The 16,864-nt window shown below is 57.0% G+C and overlaps 1 protein-coding gene across 3 annotated transcripts in view; it reads right to left on the reverse strand.

Moving 5' to 3' along the window:
- AGAP3 (ArfGAP with GTPase domain, ankyrin repeat and PH domain 3) overlaps positions 1–16,864 on the reverse strand; it is a 109,581-nt gene that overhangs the window by 40,568 nt on the left and 52,149 nt on the right. For 2 of the 3 annotated variants that reach the window (XM_071559584.1, XM_071559582.1), the window contains exons 7-9: positions 13,839–13,966; positions 9,732–9,887; positions 5,963–6,055 (exon numbers count right to left, since the gene is read on the reverse strand). In XM_071559584.1, the coding sequence (XP_071415685.1) occupies positions 5,963–6,055; positions 9,732–9,887; positions 13,839–13,966 (377 nt within the window). Of the gene's footprint in view, positions 1–5,962; positions 6,056–6,422; positions 7,471–9,731; positions 9,888–13,838; positions 13,967–16,864 lie in introns of those variants that run through there. The other variant, XM_071559585.1, reaches the window with a different exon arrangement.

Here is a 16,864-nt window from a genome sequence, read left to right on the forward strand (position 1 = left end):
AAAGGCAGTGCCCACACATGTCAGGAGCCAACCTCCCCACCACCAACACAGCTGGCCCCCAGACTTTCTCCTACTACCCACAGCACAGAGGAACGGGCAGGGCAGGGACAACTGGGGGCAAGTGGGGGCCGACTGAGGGACAACACTGCAAATACAGGTCCCCCAAGGGATGCACCTTCTCTCGTCCTCTTGCAGTTCTTTCTGAGAGTTACCAAGCAGAGCTTTCCAGGAGGGAAAGCAGGTCCTGGGCAGTTGAGGGGTCAGTTCACACACTTTTCTCATCAGGATTTTACATGAGACCCATTCTGTAGTCTCTGGCACAGCACACTCCCGGGACTGGGATATTACTGCACTCACATACTCTGAATTCTCTCTTCCCACTGGGATAACCCAGAATCAATTCCATCAATCTGAACCAAAGCTCAGAACTTGGACACTCATCCTTGCCACATCTACTTCTGCCTGCCCAGGATATCTACCTCCAGCAGCAATCCATCACGTACCAGGTAAGGGCAGAGCTGGAGAGGGAGAAGGAAGCTGGGGCAAGACACCAGAAGCAAGGGCTCTGGAGCAGGGAGAAGACATCAAGCATTCTGCCAGTAGTGAGGAAAGGGCAGCATGGAGGAACAAAAGTAGGAATGAATAACAAAGTCTGGGAAAAAGGCTGGATCTACCAACTGTCGGGCCTTGGAAAGCACTGTCTGGACAGACACCCAGACTGGCTGTTCCTATCATGGCAAAAATCTGGGCCCCAGGCCAGCCCCTCCTCAAAAACCTGGGTAGAAAGTCTCAGCCCTGCCAGCCTCAGCATATTTGGGAGCCCTGTCCCAGTGCCTGGAGACTGGGCTGCTGCACCCGCACAGTGGAAGGGCCCAGCACAAAGTGGTGGGGTTTGGCGCACACAGGGGGGACAACACTGCCAGACGTGACCGTGAAATTGAAGATAAATGGTGCACAACAGGCAGAAGTACCCTGTGACTGCTCCAGCTCAGGGCTCGGGGAGAAAACAGTGGGAAAAGGAACCACCTCCTGCTCGTGCAGGGACAAGACAGTGAAAGATCTGCCAAGATCTGCCAGGGAACAAGCAATGACCCTCAGAATCCCTGCCAGACACTCACACTGGGCAAGTCCATGGAAAAGTCATGACAAGGAGTGATAGAAAAAGAACAAGAGGAGAGCAAATCAGCCAATGCCAGTCAGTGCAGATGGGACAGCAGAGGAGCTGGGTCCTGCCTGGGGTAAGATGCACTATCTGATGGCAACAGCGGCTGTGCTGACACAGCATTTTTAGCTTTCTGTCAAGACTTTAACTAAGCAGCAACACCCTTTAACATAAGCAGTAAAAAATCCATAGAACCAGCAATGGACAGAGTGAAGGACATGTGCAAGGTCTCTAAACATATCCATCACTAAGAATAACAGTGGTCATAAATGAGAAACTTGTGTCCAATGTTTGTTTGGTATCTTTCAAACAAATCTCTCCTCTCCTCTTCTTGACGTGTCTTCTACCTGATGCACCTTGGTGCTACAAAACTCCTACTTCAACACTTCTACATTGCCCCCCAGAAATGTGCTGCCTGCAGAGGAGAGCTCAGCTGCAGTTAGTTCAGCCTCAAACCTGGAACTCAATAAGAAGCACTAAGAAGCACAACCAGACCCAGAGCTGGAAAGGAGGATCCAGCACTGCAGCCCATTTTTGCAAGCCATGAGGCACAGAGTCCAAAACCAGGAGCAAGGACACGGTGTAAGTAAACATCTAATGCAATACAGTGGCTTTCTGCCCACGGGCAAGGCCGTTCCCTCACTCTTCTGGTCCTGGCTGAGCTCCTCACAGCTCCAACACCAGCAAGACCTCTGTGCCCTTCAACCTCCCTCTGCGCCTCCCGGGAAGACTTACAGGACATAAGACTTCCACAAGTTTCTTCCCACATGGAAGTCACGTGCGAAGGGAAGGAGCAGCCAGAGCTGAGAGGCAGGAGAGCCCGACCCTCTTGCCTTCCCCACACTTCCTCCCTCTCCCGGCATTCCGTGGGCCGCGCCGCGCTGTGCCGTGCTGGGCTGTGCTGGTGCACAGTAAAAGCAGCAGCAGCAATATGCAGTGTAATGAAGCAGGGAGCAGTGATGGCCCCCAGAGGACTCATTTACTCCACAAATCTCCCTTCCACTCACTTTTTGCTAAGAATTTTAACACCAAACTTAATTGTAAAGTCGCGTATTGATTGGAAAATGCAAATGGCAATTTAAATGTAATCTAAGCTCCCAGCATGATCCCAGCTCCCAAGGAGGAGGAGTCACCCGCCCTGGGCCCTGCTGGAGTGCACGGCCCGAGCGGAGCCAGGCCAGGGGCCAAGGGACCCCCAGGCTGCTGGCACACTCCATGCAGCCTTCCCAGAAAATTTGGTAGGTGTGCAATTAGGAGTTCATTCCTGGCAACAAACGGCTGGGGAAGCTTCGTCTCCCGGCCCAATTAACCCACTTCTTGGAGACAAGCGTCCGGCCATGAGGGAGCTCTTCTAGCCCTGCAGGACCATCACTGAAAGGACACTGTGGCACAGGGACCCCGAGCCCTCAGCGCGGAGCACCCCTGGCACAGGCACCAGATGCCTCTGCAGCCCAGAGGGGGCAGAGGTGCTATCCCACATGCTGAGGAACCCAAACACCCACAGTTGCATCTTTTACAGGTGTCTGTAAGGGAGACAGATCAGGTCACCCAGAGGTGCTGAGCTAGAGAAGGCAGTGACAAGTGACAGCCAGGCATCCTGTCATGGCAGCATATGTCCCTCCTCAGCCAAATCTCCCAGCATCCCAGTTTCTCCTTTCCCCAGCATCCAGCCCAATTTCTGGCATCCTGACTCCATGCAAACCCCATGCCTGGTGCACCGACGGGGCTCCCAGCACTTCACAGAGCTTGTTCTGTCCCCACAGAGCCAAGGGAGGGATCATTGGTCACAGTGATCCCAGCACAGGTGCCACAGGGTGGTCTGCTGGGCAGCCAACCCACTGCCTGCAACCACTTGTTGATAATGTAATCATGGACCAGCCTTGCTCTTCCAAGCAGTAGAACTTGGCTGCTCCCAAGGTGACCTGCCAGTGGCCCCAGCACTGAACACAGCTGTGCTGCCACCAGCCCAGTGCTGCCTACACCAAGGGAAGCAGAGTAATCCAGTGCTGGACACGTACTCAACCAGAAGATCCTGCACGTTTGCCCCTGACAGCCCCACACCCACCAGCTTCTCTGCTCTTACAGCTGGGCAGGACCACCAGGCTGCAAAGAGACAGCAAGCAATGAGACCTCCACGATCCACCAGAAAGGGAAAGGCCACACCAGGGAACAGAGCAACCATCCCCTGTCCCAAATCTTGGTGATACAGAGCTACAGCTCCTGGGAGTCTTTGATCTCTTCCCATTGCTGGTACCAAGTCATCACTCCTCATGGCAAAGGGCCACAGCAGGGACATCACTCTGGACTCCCCATGCTGCATCTTCACGCCTACCCCATCCCCACAACCCAGCTGTGGATATTGGCTGGTTTCCTCCTTGAGGAACACAGCTCCATGCCTTCCTAAGTTGCTGCAGCACCACTGTTTAAGTCCAACAGCAGGAGGGCAGCGATTCCAGGTGCCACAGTGTCCCAGGAGACAGGTCACAGTGGTACTCTGCAGCCTGAACCCTGCCCAGGGCCAGCACCTCCAGCACAGAGTAACCCAGAGCCTAAGGAGAGAGAGCCACTGGCACAAAGCTGGTATCAACCTGTTCAACACCACTTCCTGCCATGGATGTGCCTGTACAAACACTTCCAGGATCTCTCTGAATTCACCTCCTGCAGCTCTGGCTATGGGAGGTGCCAGGCACGGACACAGACCTGCCTCAGGAACGTTTTGCTCCAGGCTGTCTTGGTGAGCTGCTGCTGCATGAACTGGTCCCTCCACTTAGTCCTGAATCAAGCAGCAGTTTGGCATCTCTTTCTTGAAAAACCCAGAAAGGATATACAGGCTGTGTTTGCACACCTGGGGTTCTGTCAGACCCAGTTCCCCCCCTGTTCCACACAGGAACAGCACTGTCCTGCCTACAGCAATCCCACCCTCTGGCAGACCAGGCAAAGCCAGGCCCTGTCAGCAGCACAGAGACAGAGGACAAGGTAAAGGAAGCATCCTGCCCTGACAAGTGAAGGGCGATCCTGGGCAGAGGAACCCCATAGGTCCAGACAACCCGGGCCACAGGAGGGGTTCCAGGACCAGCAGGGAGCAGCAGGTTCTGGGGAGCCAAGTCAGGTCCCACTGAGGGCTCAGTGCTCTTCTCTCAGCCTCCCCTTCCTCACCATGAAACAGCTGCACACTACTTTCTCTGATGCCCAGGACAGGCTGACCCAAAACTGGACTGTATGTACACTGCCACTGCACACCAACAACAACCCACTGCACACCAACAACCCACTGCACACCAACAGGCCCTGTGCTGCAGAGAGCTGGCTGTCCCTTTCTGTTGGAGCAGTGCCAACCCCTGGCACTCCAGGAACAGAGCCCCAGTGTGTGAGACCCCACAGCCCCTGTCCTGGCATTGCTTCCCCTGTCACTGCCCCCTCTGGCACCAGAGCCAACCCTCCCAATGCTGTCCTCCCAATGTCACACTCTTTCCAGCATGTTCCCCTGCCAAGGGCACCAACAGCCCCATGCACACCTGCTGCAGGATTATTCCATGGGTTTGAAAGGGCAGGAGCTCTGGCAGCTCCAGCAGTGAGCAGGGTCTCTCTCTCTCCTGAACCAGCCCTCCAATTCCCCAGTCAGCCTGGCCTCACCAAGTCCTCCTTCCCCAGGGAATCTCAGCATGGAATGGTACCATGCACACAAAACCTGTTGGGGAATGCAGACTCTTGCCCTCCTGCCCCACAGCCCAGCTCTCCCACGATGAGGCAACATGACTGGCCCCATGCAGCACAGCTCAGCCCTGGCAGCATGGGGGGCACATGGGGCATCGAGATGCCAGTGGGGCCTTGGTGGGGAAATGGATCCACAAGAGGGGCACGAGGTGCAAGGCAGGAACACAGACAGGCACTGCCAAGCAGCGTATGGATTAGTCCTGTCCACAGCGCAAGGAAATCCCAGTGGAAACACTATCCAGCCAAACCACACCACTTGGGTCGCTTGGACATTACCTATCGCTGCTCACCAGCAACAGACATGGGCAGGCAATGCTCCGAATCTGTTCCAGGCAGCTTGAGCTTCCCTAGAAGCCAAAAGGCAGGCCCCAAACACGCTGCTGCCAGAGCAAATGGGGCCTCCCTTGGCTTCCCAGCAGTTCGCAGTGTGAGCCCTGTGCTCTCAGGTGTTTACAGCAGCCCATGAGGAGGGGAGTCCCTCTCCTGTCCTGCTGGAAGGCAGCAGAGCCGGAGCAGGAGCAAGAGTGGAGAGGAAGCAGCGCGAGGCTGCAGCAGGGCTGCGATGGGCGTGGGGTGTGGATGCCATCTGCTGGAACCGCTCTGCAGCCGCTGTCACTGCAGCCCCCACTGGAGTTCGCTCAGCAGACCCCAGCAGACCCCTCACAGCCCACCCCCAGCCCCCACAGCAGTTTGCTCAGCAGCCCCCCAGCCCACCCCCAGCCCCCACAGCAGTTTGGTCAGCAGCCCCCCAGCCTGCCCCCAGCCCCAAGTGGAGTTCTCCCAATAGCCCCCTTTGCAGCCACTCACCGGCCCCTGCCACAGCCCCTGCCAGCCCCCCTCTGCAGTTCCCCCAGCAGGGCCTGTCTCAGCCCCCCACCAGCCCTTGCTGCAGCCCCCACCCAGTGCCCCCCACCCACACACGGCATGGGGTCCATGCCAGCAGCCCCAGCACCCCACTTGCTATGGGGCCCAGCGTGCGCAGCCCCCCGGGGCCAAGCGGGACTGCCCCCCAGCACTCATGCCAAGTGAAGGTGCCCTGGCCTGCGTGCCCCAGACCCTGCGCGGGGCAAAGGAGGAGCATCGAACCTGCTTCATGGGAATGGCCCGCCCACTGCCGATACTGTCTGCTTTACACTCCGGCGCCTTCTTGTCCCGCTCCAGGTCCGCACCCTTCCGAGACTGGAAGAGAAGAGACACAGGTCTGTTAGAGACGGGCACAGGAGACCGGAATGAACGGCCCCCCCGTCCCCAGCGGGCTCCAGACCAGACCACTCTGCTCTCACCCAGGCCAGCTCTCCCAGTGCACGGAGCAGCCGGCCTCTCACCCGGCCCCTCTAGGGACACTTGGGACACTCCAGCCCAGCCCCCAGCAAGCTCTCCTCTCCCCCCACTGCAAGCAGAGCTGTCCTCTTCCTGGCAGAGCAGGGCTACCTCAGCTCCCCCTCCCGCGGGCACACAGGACATGGCGACAGACAGAAATGGTATGGGATGCAGGTGGAGCATGGATGGAAGCAAGAGAGGCTCAGGCAGTGAAGGAACTCACACCTCTACTAATCCAACAGATTTATTCTGGTAACACACTTGCACCATACAAAGTAGCACAGGTCACCGGGCAGAGATACCAGCCCCTTACAAAAGAGCATGGACAATAATATCTACCACACGTCTAGAGCGGCGAGAGCAGGACCCGCCGGCGCCTGAGGGCCGCGGGGAGAGCAAACTCCGATAAATACAATATGAAATTTACAGTCTGTTGAGCAGAACTCATTCAAAGTGCTTAGGACAGAGGGAAATACCAAGTCATACACGGCATGGAGCACAACCAATACATTCAGAATCACAACAATGGCAGGAGGCAGCGGCAGTTTCTCTCTGGAGCGTCCTACACACCCCCTCAGTCCGGGAGCGCCCCATGTGCTTTGGATCAGAAAGGGACACAAGCCCCGCGCGCCTGGGACACCGATTCACCGGCTTTTGGGCCCAGAACCAAACAAAGAGATCGAAAGAGAAGAAAACTAAAGAGACACAGATGGCTGCTCGGCTGCGAGGAGGAAGAGGAGGAGGAGCAGGAGTCCATGCAGGCTGCAGAGGTGCAGGAGGGAGGAAGGAGCGGAGCGCGAGCGGCAGGCGCTGCAGCGGCTCCCGCAGGCAGCAGCAAAGCGTCTTTGGGCCCATCCAGCTCCACGCGCGGCTGTCGCCCGGTCCCAGTGGGTCTGCAGGTCTTCCCATCCCAGGAGGGTCGTCCGCCTGGCATCCCCGAGCACAAGCAGTGCCTAGACAGCATCCAGCAGGCCCAGAAATGTCCCAGCTTAAAGTGCAGGCGCAGGACGTCTCAGTGCTTCCTAGACTTTACATTGGGGGGATTTAAAAGGCTCCTGCGTGTCTCCGAGGGGGGGACCCATGCTGGCTGGAGGGCGGGCGAGCCTCTAATCTTAGATCAATCCCAGTGCCCATCCCTTATCCGGCCCTGGAGAGGCAATGAAAAGTGAGAGAATTTGTACAGAGGTGCCGTGTGTAACCACCTGGATCTTCTAATTTGGAAGGAGTTGGAAAGGCCTTTTTGTTGATGAAAAGTTGGAAACAGTGGCACATATCTGCAAATATCGAAAGAATAAAGAGTTTGGCAAGTTATACTCAGAACACGGACACAAGTCTGTCAGTGATGGGTGCCAGCAGACAGCACGGACAGGCCACAGAGCAGGCGCCGGCGGCAGCAGCAGTCGGGGCCGGGGCGGGGAGTTGGGTGCAGGTGGGCGCCTCGGGGCGCGGGTGGGCACAGAGTCTGTCTCCAGCTGGAGCTCTGGGGCACACGGACCCACTAGGGTGGCGTGATCCAGTAAGGAGTGGGAAGGGAGTGAGAGCAGGAGAGGAGGAGGAGGAGAGGAGGAGCAGGAAGACAGGAGAGGAGTGCAGGAGCCAGGCACAGCTCAGGACTGGGGCTGCAGTGGCCCCTGGAGCTGAGCCAAGCACCGCACCTCAATCAGGCCCGTGACCACCTGGGGACCCCACAGGGACAGGGGTTGCTTGGCTACACCTGCACTGCTTGCCTGGGAAAAGCTAGTGGCAGAAAACAGCCTGCCCTTTCCTTCCCTTCCCTGCCCTATCTCACTGCAGGAGGAGGTGTCGGGAGCTGCTGCTGCTGCCACGACCATATGGGTGAAGACATCAACGTGAGCCATGGATGTGCAGCAGCACACGAGCAAGCAGGTGACGTGAGCCCCAGCCCCACGGCGAGTGAGCGCCCGCGGCAGTGAGCAAGCGTGAGCCCGGATGGGTGACCGCGGGAGCCCGGATGGGTGATGGCGGCCACAGCCAACAAGCGTAAGCCCCGCAGCAAGCCGCCCTCCTCCTCCCCCAAGCGTGTGCCCACCACACAAGAGAGAGCGTGGGGCTCCAGAGAGCGCGAGCACGAGCTGATGGCGAGTCCAGCAGAGTGGGTGGCACAGCACGAGCTCCCGACACCAGGTGCAGCAGCAAGCACGAGAGAACGGCGGGGACAGTGGGAGGCACAGCCATGGCAACGGAAGAGCGATGGGGCACCCGCAGCAGGGGTGGGCACACAGACGTGAGGTCAGTGAGGCAACAGCCATGCGCTGGGAGCGAGGACCCACTGTAAGGGATGGTGTGCGCTGGCAGGAGAGGTGTGGGGCACAGCCCACCTGCCACAGCACAGGGACAGGGCGTGCACAGAGAGCTGGGCGTGCAAGGGGTGCAATCAGGGGAGTGCACAGAGCATTCAGGACACCAGCACAGAAACTTCCAGGATGTCATAAGGCAAGGGAGATGGGCACACTCCCAGCATGACGACTGGGGAATCTGGGATGCCAGTGGTGCAGTGAGAGGGATGGGGCATGGGACACTGAATTTGTGTGGTCTGGTCACAAGGGTGACACAGTGCAACAGGTACAAGGACTTTGTGGTGGCTGGTTCCACGGACAGCAAACACAGTGTGCTGAGCAATGGTGGCTGGAAAGCACATTGAGATGGGGAGAGGAGCGAGGCCAGAGCCTGCACACATACATGGGGAACAGAGGCTACACCTATGCTAGACACGGGACTGGAACACATGTGTGCTTACAGCGAGGGGACACTTATGGCTGCACTAACAGTGAGGGTAAGTGTGAGGGCAGGACTGTGCACACTGCGTGGACGGTGTGTGCATGGTGTGAGAGCGTGTGAAGAGTCAGGCTGCAAGGCAACCAGCACAGGGAAGAGCTGCAAACATACCCTGCTCCACCTGGGGCTTCGCTGCCTCCCCTCTGCCTCCCCCACCTCAGCGCCCAGCACAGCTCCCAGTGTGCTGCTCAAGTCACGCAGACGCAGGGTTCGGGAACTGGAGCGACTGGGGCCCCGTGCCAGGTGCTGGGCTCTGCATGGCACCACTGGGCTGAGCACCACCGGCACCAAACAGGGGCCTCAGTAGCCAGGGGCTGTGTGCCACGCTTGGGGGACAAAGCCCCAAGGAGAGGAAGAGCAGAGTCACTAGTGCTGTGCACGCACAGGTGCACTCGCCCATAAACAAGCAGGAGCTCTGCTCACACACACACTGTACACACGCACATGAGTGCACTGATGCACACTCCTACACGTGCAAGGAATGTCCTGCTTCCAGGTGTTTCCCCATGCATGCACTCCCTGACAGGAGCAGCTCTCAGCACTATGGACCCTGAATCTGCAGAAGGTCCCTCCTACACACACGCACATTCCTCGTCCCCGGACCACCCAGCCCTCCTGCCAGCACTGCACAGGTCACTGTGAAGGACAGCCCATGGGGTCAGGCTGCTGTGACCCACTTCCTTCCCCTCTCCTCCCATGAAAGCCCACCCCAGCGGTCCCAGGCCCCCGTGCTGCTTACCGTGAAGATGTTGGAGCGCCGCTTGGACTGCTTGCGGATAGGGGTGGGGGTGTTGGAGGCAGCAATGGTCTCGATCCGCAGCTCCCGCTGGCTGATGCTCGGGGTGGAGGGCACGGAGGAGGAATAGTCACTGAAGGCTCCTCCACCATTGGTGGCCTAGGGCAGAAGGAGAGGGGATGGTCAGAGGCTGCCTGGAGGCACAACTGCAGGAACACTGTCCGCCCACGTGCCAGGGCAGGGAGTGCAGCACAGGACTGGGATGGGGTGACATCTGTAGAATCACAGAATCCCAGAACATACTGTGCTGGAAGGGACCTTAAAGACCATTTAGTTCCAACCCCCTGCCATGGGCAAGAACACCTTCAACTAGACCAGGTTGCTCCAAGTACCATCCAATCTGGCCTTGAACATTTCCAGGGATGGGGAGTCCACAACCTCTCTGAGCAACAGAGAGACATCCCACACCAAGCACTGCTGCTGCCTGATGGTGGGGCTCAGAAAAGCCCTTCCCGTCCTTTTGCTCTAGTTTTTCCAGCAGTACAATGTTCAAGTTCTGAAACTGACCGTGAAGAGCAAATGGCCAGAGAGACCTGGCTGAAGCCTTTCCAGACACAGGTGTGGAGCAAGGCCAGAGGCAGCAGGGGCCCAAAGCAGCCCTGTCCAGTAGAGGGGCATGGCTGGGGCATCTCCATGTGCTCCTACATTTGGAGAGAACATTCCAGGGTACTGGGGTCGCTCCCCTTGGACAGTGAGAGCTCTTCCCTCCACTGAGCCCATCAGACACGAGGCTGTGAAGCAGCCCAGAGCCTCCCATGGCTCCAAGTCCCACCTGTCCCTTCCCTGTCACAGGAAGACAGCTGTGATGCCAGTGGGGATGTGTGTCCCCAGGACTTCAGCCTTTGCCTTTGCAGTGTCCTGAAGCACAGGGTGCCACACCCCAAGCTCATGCTCCATGTGAACCCCATCCCTGCTGCTGGTCTGGAGGTTTATCCAAGCAGGCCCCAAGGCTGGCACACACCTCCCCTGCCTGCAGACCACTGTGGCCTTGGCTGCAGTGGCCCGTGTCTGGGTAGACATGGGACAACACCCTGGGTCATCACTAACACCTCCCTGGACTTCATGGCAAGGGGAAGATCCAGCCATGTAGCTGTGCACCCATGCCAGCAACACATCTCCAGACAAGGCTGCTCACTCCCACTCTGCCCCTGCCAGTTCTCGGGCCAGCCACCTGGACAGGAGCTTAGGAAGGTCCCAGGAGCAACACCTGCACAGAAGCATTTCAGATCTTCAGGCCAGGATGTCTCAATACAACATGGCACATGGCAGCCCAAGCTCCCTGGAAGCTCTGGAACAGTAACTCAGAAACACATGGAAGAGGTGCCCCAAGAAGGGTAGGACAGCTCCAGCAGCCCAGCAGGGGCAGCCCACCTCCTCTCAGCTCCCACACTCACAGACTGGTGACATCAACAGCCCAGGCAGCAACACAGGCACAGCCCACCCTCAGAGAGAGGTGCAACCTTTACCCAAGCCATGGATCCTCTCATCTTTGACAATGGAAATGGGAGAAGACCCACAAAAGAACTCTCCTCTCTTAAGAAAAGACCTCTTCTGCCAGTGACTTCTTGCTAGAGCCTTCAACAGAGAGAGCTCCTGTGAACCACAGGTTCAACACTCACAGGAGTTCTGCAGGTACTGTGATGAAATAAGCACTGCAGAAAGCCAGGGCCATCAAGTAGGAGAGGATTTGCTGAGACAGCTCAAGTTTTGGATCAGGCATAACAACATGTATGTAGTCAGTGTTTAACTGATGTGTCATGTCTGAACCAGGTAAAAGAAATAGTCCCAAGTGTGAGGGAAGAGAAGGCAGATGCTGCAGCACAGAGAATGTACCATGCAGAATAGTGAGCCAGGCATGACTGCCCAAAGCCCTGGACCCCTCTGAGGTGGGTTCCTGGCCATGCTTGGTGCCTCTCAGTAATCTTGACACCACACTCATGATGCTGTGACTGTGGGGAGGACCTGGTTCAGTAGAGGAGGCAGAGTCTGAGCTCCTGCCAGAGCTGCAGCTCCCAATGCCCAGGGGAGCACCCACTTCCCTGCCAGGTACCCACGTGGGGTACCTGTGTTACCTCCTAGCAGCTGCTGGGAACCAGTTGCCTGGCAGAAAGACCAACTACCATCCCACAGCAAATGCAACTGTGACTCACCCACAGCCTGGGGAACTCCCCTAGGCATCCTGGAGGCCCTGAAGAAAGACTTAGAATGGGGCAGCAACAGTGAGGAGATCAGGTGGAACAACTCTGCAGGTGCTGCAAGCAGCTACTGGTCCAAGAAACTCCCACCCCCTCCCTGCAGGCGAGGACCAGGAGCTGCCAGGAGGGAGCAGGGTGGGAGTCAAGGCCACGTGAGGAATGGGGCTCCTAAACCCACCCAACCTGCTCACCCAGAGACAGGTGTGGGCAGGACACAGAGAGTAGAGCCCAAGGCAGCAGGCAAGAGCTCTCCCTGGGGCTGCAGGGTTCCAGGGAATCCACGGTGCCTGCTCCAATGGGTGCAGATCCACAACCAACAAGCTGCTGGGAAGGCCTGAGGGACAGACCCGTGTCCCTGAGGGAGCACAGGACTGTGGGGTCAGCCTTGGCTCCTGCCACATCAGAGGACCAGGCAGGTGCTGAACACGGAACTCGGGATCAGGACCCACCATGCACTTCTGCTGACTTGTGAGAGAGCTAGTGGAAAACCCTGACCAGGCTGACCTGCTCCTGCAGCACCCTTCCCTCCCCACAGATGGAACAGTGCCCTCTAGGCAGTGGGCACCACAGCAGAATAAAAGCAAAAAGTCCCAGACTCCCAAAGGCAGAAATGAAACCAGGGCCTTTGGCTGATTCTCAAGAACAACATCCGCTGTGCAAGGATACCAGGACACCTCCACAGCACTGCTGCCCCAGAGGAAAGGAGCCCTTTAGACAGATAGGTGACAAAATCACCAGGGTCTTCTGGGGTGGTTCCTCCTCTCCCAGTAACGGTGCTGGACTGGCCCAACTGACAGAACAGACAAGCAGTGGCCATTTTCAAAACCATTATTTCGGCTGAGCCAGAAGCATTTCTGTGGGCACTGGGAGTGCAGCAAAGCCCAAATGCAGTGAGGCAGCTGCCCCAGGGATCTCCTTTCCCAGCCCCTCACCATGGAGCCCACCCTCCTTTCTGACATGTCTCTCTTGCCTCAACTCTGCTTCAGAGTCATAGAACAAACACCTACAGCATTGCCATCCTGGCACAGAGACCTTGGCAGCCCCTATCAACAGCACAGAGTCCTTCCTTTGGCAGAGGGGAGGAGACTTCCTTCTCTGTGCTACTCCTTCAGCTCACTACTGAACTGGCCTCTCCCACAGGTACATGCCCTCATAAGCCACCAGCATCTGCATCAAGACCATCAGCTTCCTGAGTCTGGAGGGGAACAGAGCTGTGGGCAGCTGTGCCCACCTGGCCAGGGCAGCTGGAGTAGGACCCTCTCATGAACATCCTGTGCTGCCCAGGAGCCTCCCTGCAGGACCGTGGCAGGAGCAGGACCATGGCAGGAACAGGACCATGGGCAGCTGTGCCTGCCTGGCTGGGGCAGCGGAGCAAGACCCTCTCAAAGATCCCTTGTGCTGTCCAGGAGGTCCCTGAAGACCCCTCGCAACTTTTCTCTGTGTCTGCAGAAGCATGACATGGTCTGGGGATCATGAACCAGACCTAAAGATACAGACACAAAACTTGACCTCGGGGCAAGCGTCAAACCGTCACAGAATCATTGAATCATGGAATCATTTGGGATGAAAGGGACTGTAAAGCCCATCCAGTTCCATCCCTGCCATGCACCGGAGACCTTCCACTATCCCAGGATGCTCCAATTCCTGTCCAGCCTGGCCTTGGACACTTCCAGGGATGGGGCAGCTACAGCCTCTCAGGGCTACAAACAGAAGCACCGGGTTGACACCACTCTGCTCTTCCCAAGAGCCACCCCAGGGCAGCAGATGAGCCCAAGGCAGAACATGTTGGGTACTGAGAGCTGAGGGGTGTGAAGAGCATGAGGGGTTTCTGGCTTTCCCCGTTCCTGTTCCCCACCTGGTTGATGTGGACAGAAGGAATGGAGGCTGCGGAGACAGACGAATGGCTGGGTGAGTTGGGCAGGGACTTGCAGGGGCCAATGGACAGCTGATGCTTCTTGCGGAGAGCCACCACCTTCTGAGCCACTGAAACGGGAGAAAGGGACAGGTCAGAGTCCAGAAAGTGGCTTTTTTCACCCATGGATTTCTGGAGGGCTTCAGGGAGACCTGGGCCCTTCCCCTGACTGAGGCCAACACCTGGGGTTCAAACTGTGCCCCCCAGTACTCATGGGGGTGATTCTGTAGAACACCAAACCCTCACTTCCATTGCCACACGGGATCCCTGCCATCCCCAGGGACAGGTGCATGGAAGGCTGTCTGTGCTACCCAGGCTGAGTCCCCAGAGGCCACTTGCCCTCTTGGGTGTCACACAGAGCAGTGACTTCACATGGACACCACGGAGACATCCCAAGCCCCGGGCTGCTGCAGGAGATAGATGCCTTGGCCAGTCACCTCTGATGGCAGCCCCAGGAGCCAGGTACTGAACAGCCCAGGTAATGCCACCTCCATCAGTCTGGGCCCCTGCGACCCTTGTGGCCTCCAGGTGTTCAGAAAATTAACAGGAGGCTGAGGTGATCATGGACAAGGGGCTCTTGACAAACTGCTCCCTGACCTTTGCTTGGTACATAAATATCTTTAAAATAAAGCCTAAGAGCTGAGTCCCCCACCTCCCCCCCATTCAAGGGCTTCTTCCAACTGTCCTGGTACCTGCTGAACCCCAGGAGATTTCTACACTCAGGAATTGCAAAGGTAATCCTGGGAAGAAAGCTCTTTAACTGAACCTCTCCAAAGCAAAGAGGGTGGAAGGCATGTTCCACGCCAGCTCAGACCTCAGCAGGAGCTCTGCCATGAGGGCACCACACTGATCACCCCCAGGGCAGGCTCACCCTCAGGCAGTCCTGAAGTGGCACTGGACACTGCAGGATACAGCCTGGCCTGGAACACTGTCCCTGCTTGTGCCAAGGCCATCTCCTGATGATACTGAAGCCACGAGCACTGTCCCATCCTCTCAACCACAACAGTCACTATGACATGTGGGAATTTGGGAAGGATGGAAGAGTGCAGTTCCCACACAGTGAGCGGCATCTCCAGGGAGAATTCTGCCAGGACATGAGAAACCAGCAAGGAGGAAGTGACCTCATCCTCCTGACATGTGTCCTTGTCATGGTGACCTCTGGCAGCCTGACTGCCCAGACACAGGATCTGCCACACCAACAGCCTCACCACCAACGCTGGAACATGCTCATCCCAGACCCAGCACAGAACCACCATACACAGCTCCAGGCTCCAGACTGGACAACTGGGACCTGCTGTGAGGAGGAGGGTCTCTGCTGCTTCTGCCTGAGCTGTGGTAGCACCACAACAGCCAGGGCCACCCAGTACTTGGAGAACCCCTGAGCAGCTGGAGAAGGTGGAGATTCCAGTTTCTCCCTCTTGGAGCACCCCCGACACTCAGCACCAGGCGTGGGAAGGACCATCCATGAACACTGAGGGCAGGGTGGTCACTTCCTCAAGCTGTTGTGCCAGATGAGCACACTGACCTGCTCCTCAAAAAGGTCTGTGGCTGCTTCTTGTGACACAGGACAGTGGCAGGGAAGGGCTGTCTGAGAGCAGAGATGCAGCACATGCTCCACACAGCATGAGCAAGGGAGTGACCCCAGCACTGAAAGCAAAGAGCTTAAGGAACTCTTCCTGCTCTGCTGTGTAAAGTCAACATCCACCCAAGCCTGGCTAGGGCAGGTCTGCCAGCATCTGGGATGAGCAACTTGTGTGGAAGAAGACATATAAAGACATGTTCTGATGGAAACTGGACCACCATGTGAGGAAAGGTCCTCACACAGTCCATGACTACCAGCACTCCCCCAGACCCCAAATCAGCTGCACCAAGATCTATCAGATCCCAAAACGGTGCTCACTAGGAAAAGCTACTTACCCACTCCAGAAACATCTCATCCTATCAGTCAGCTTCACCCTGAATGAGACCCTGGAAATCCCTGAAGAGTTCCCAGATGTCAGTGATAGCCAAGCTATCAAGCTTTGCTGCCCTCAGTTCCTGCCCCTTTCCCTCCCCATCCCACAGTTGTGCTCAGGAGCAGCTCTCTGGTCCTGCAGTGGATCAGGAAGGGGAGAGTAATAAGTATCTGGGCTTTGCCCAGATCTCCTAAGAGACAGTGTGTCCCTCTGCTCCCCTCCCAGCTCCCAGCTCCCAGACAGCTCTCTCCAGAGCTCCAAGAGCACTTGGCAAGGGCACAGACACCATGGCACCAGCCACTGGAGCACATAGCAAGACTCTCTCACTGAGGGACTAGACCTGCTTTGGAAAAAGCACAAAGGGATGCAGGATATGGTACGTACCTCCTCGTGCATTTTCCCAAAAGCTAATGAATAAAATTAATGAAATCAGTAAGAACTCTTTAGAATTCGAATTCATCTGGCTGGGGCTTTTAGCACAAGCTCCGTCTCAGCCTGCAGTCTCCCATCTAGGCCCTCTCCCCATATTGATGGGTACACAGTTACTCCTATAATCAAGTCCTCTCTCAAGCTTCTTGATTTCCTGAATGGATGGCTCTTATAGTGTCTCATACCAGGTATTTTTTCTAGCTTTTGATTAATTTTTGTAGCCTTTTTTTAGTTTTCTCGGTCTCTCTGCATCCTTTGGAAGTGCTGACATCCAGGTTTGAACAGCCTTCAGCATCTCCTCCTGCTGACCCATATGGAGGCTTCCTCTGCCAGGGACAGCCTCACCCTTCCATCACAGCTGCCCCCACTCCTTGCTCACCCAGCACCAGCCTCTGCCCAGACCAACAAGAGGTTTGTGTGAGCAGATTGCCACACTCCTGGGTCTCCTCAGCCTCATAGCTCCTCACAGGGACAATCCCACTTCCTTGTCTCCTCCCTGACCCCACAAACGGCCCGTGGCTGAGTCCAGGCAGGGATGAAGCCCAGCACCTTGCAGGTGTTCACTCCTGAGCCCTCAGGCAGCAA

The sequence above is a fragment of the Pithys albifrons genome, chromosome 7 (assembly GCF_047495875.1).
Source record: "Pithys albifrons albifrons isolate INPA30051 chromosome 7, PitAlb_v1, whole genome shotgun sequence".
Classification (NCBI taxonomy): domain Eukaryota; kingdom Metazoa; phylum Chordata; class Aves; order Passeriformes; family Thamnophilidae; genus Pithys; species Pithys albifrons.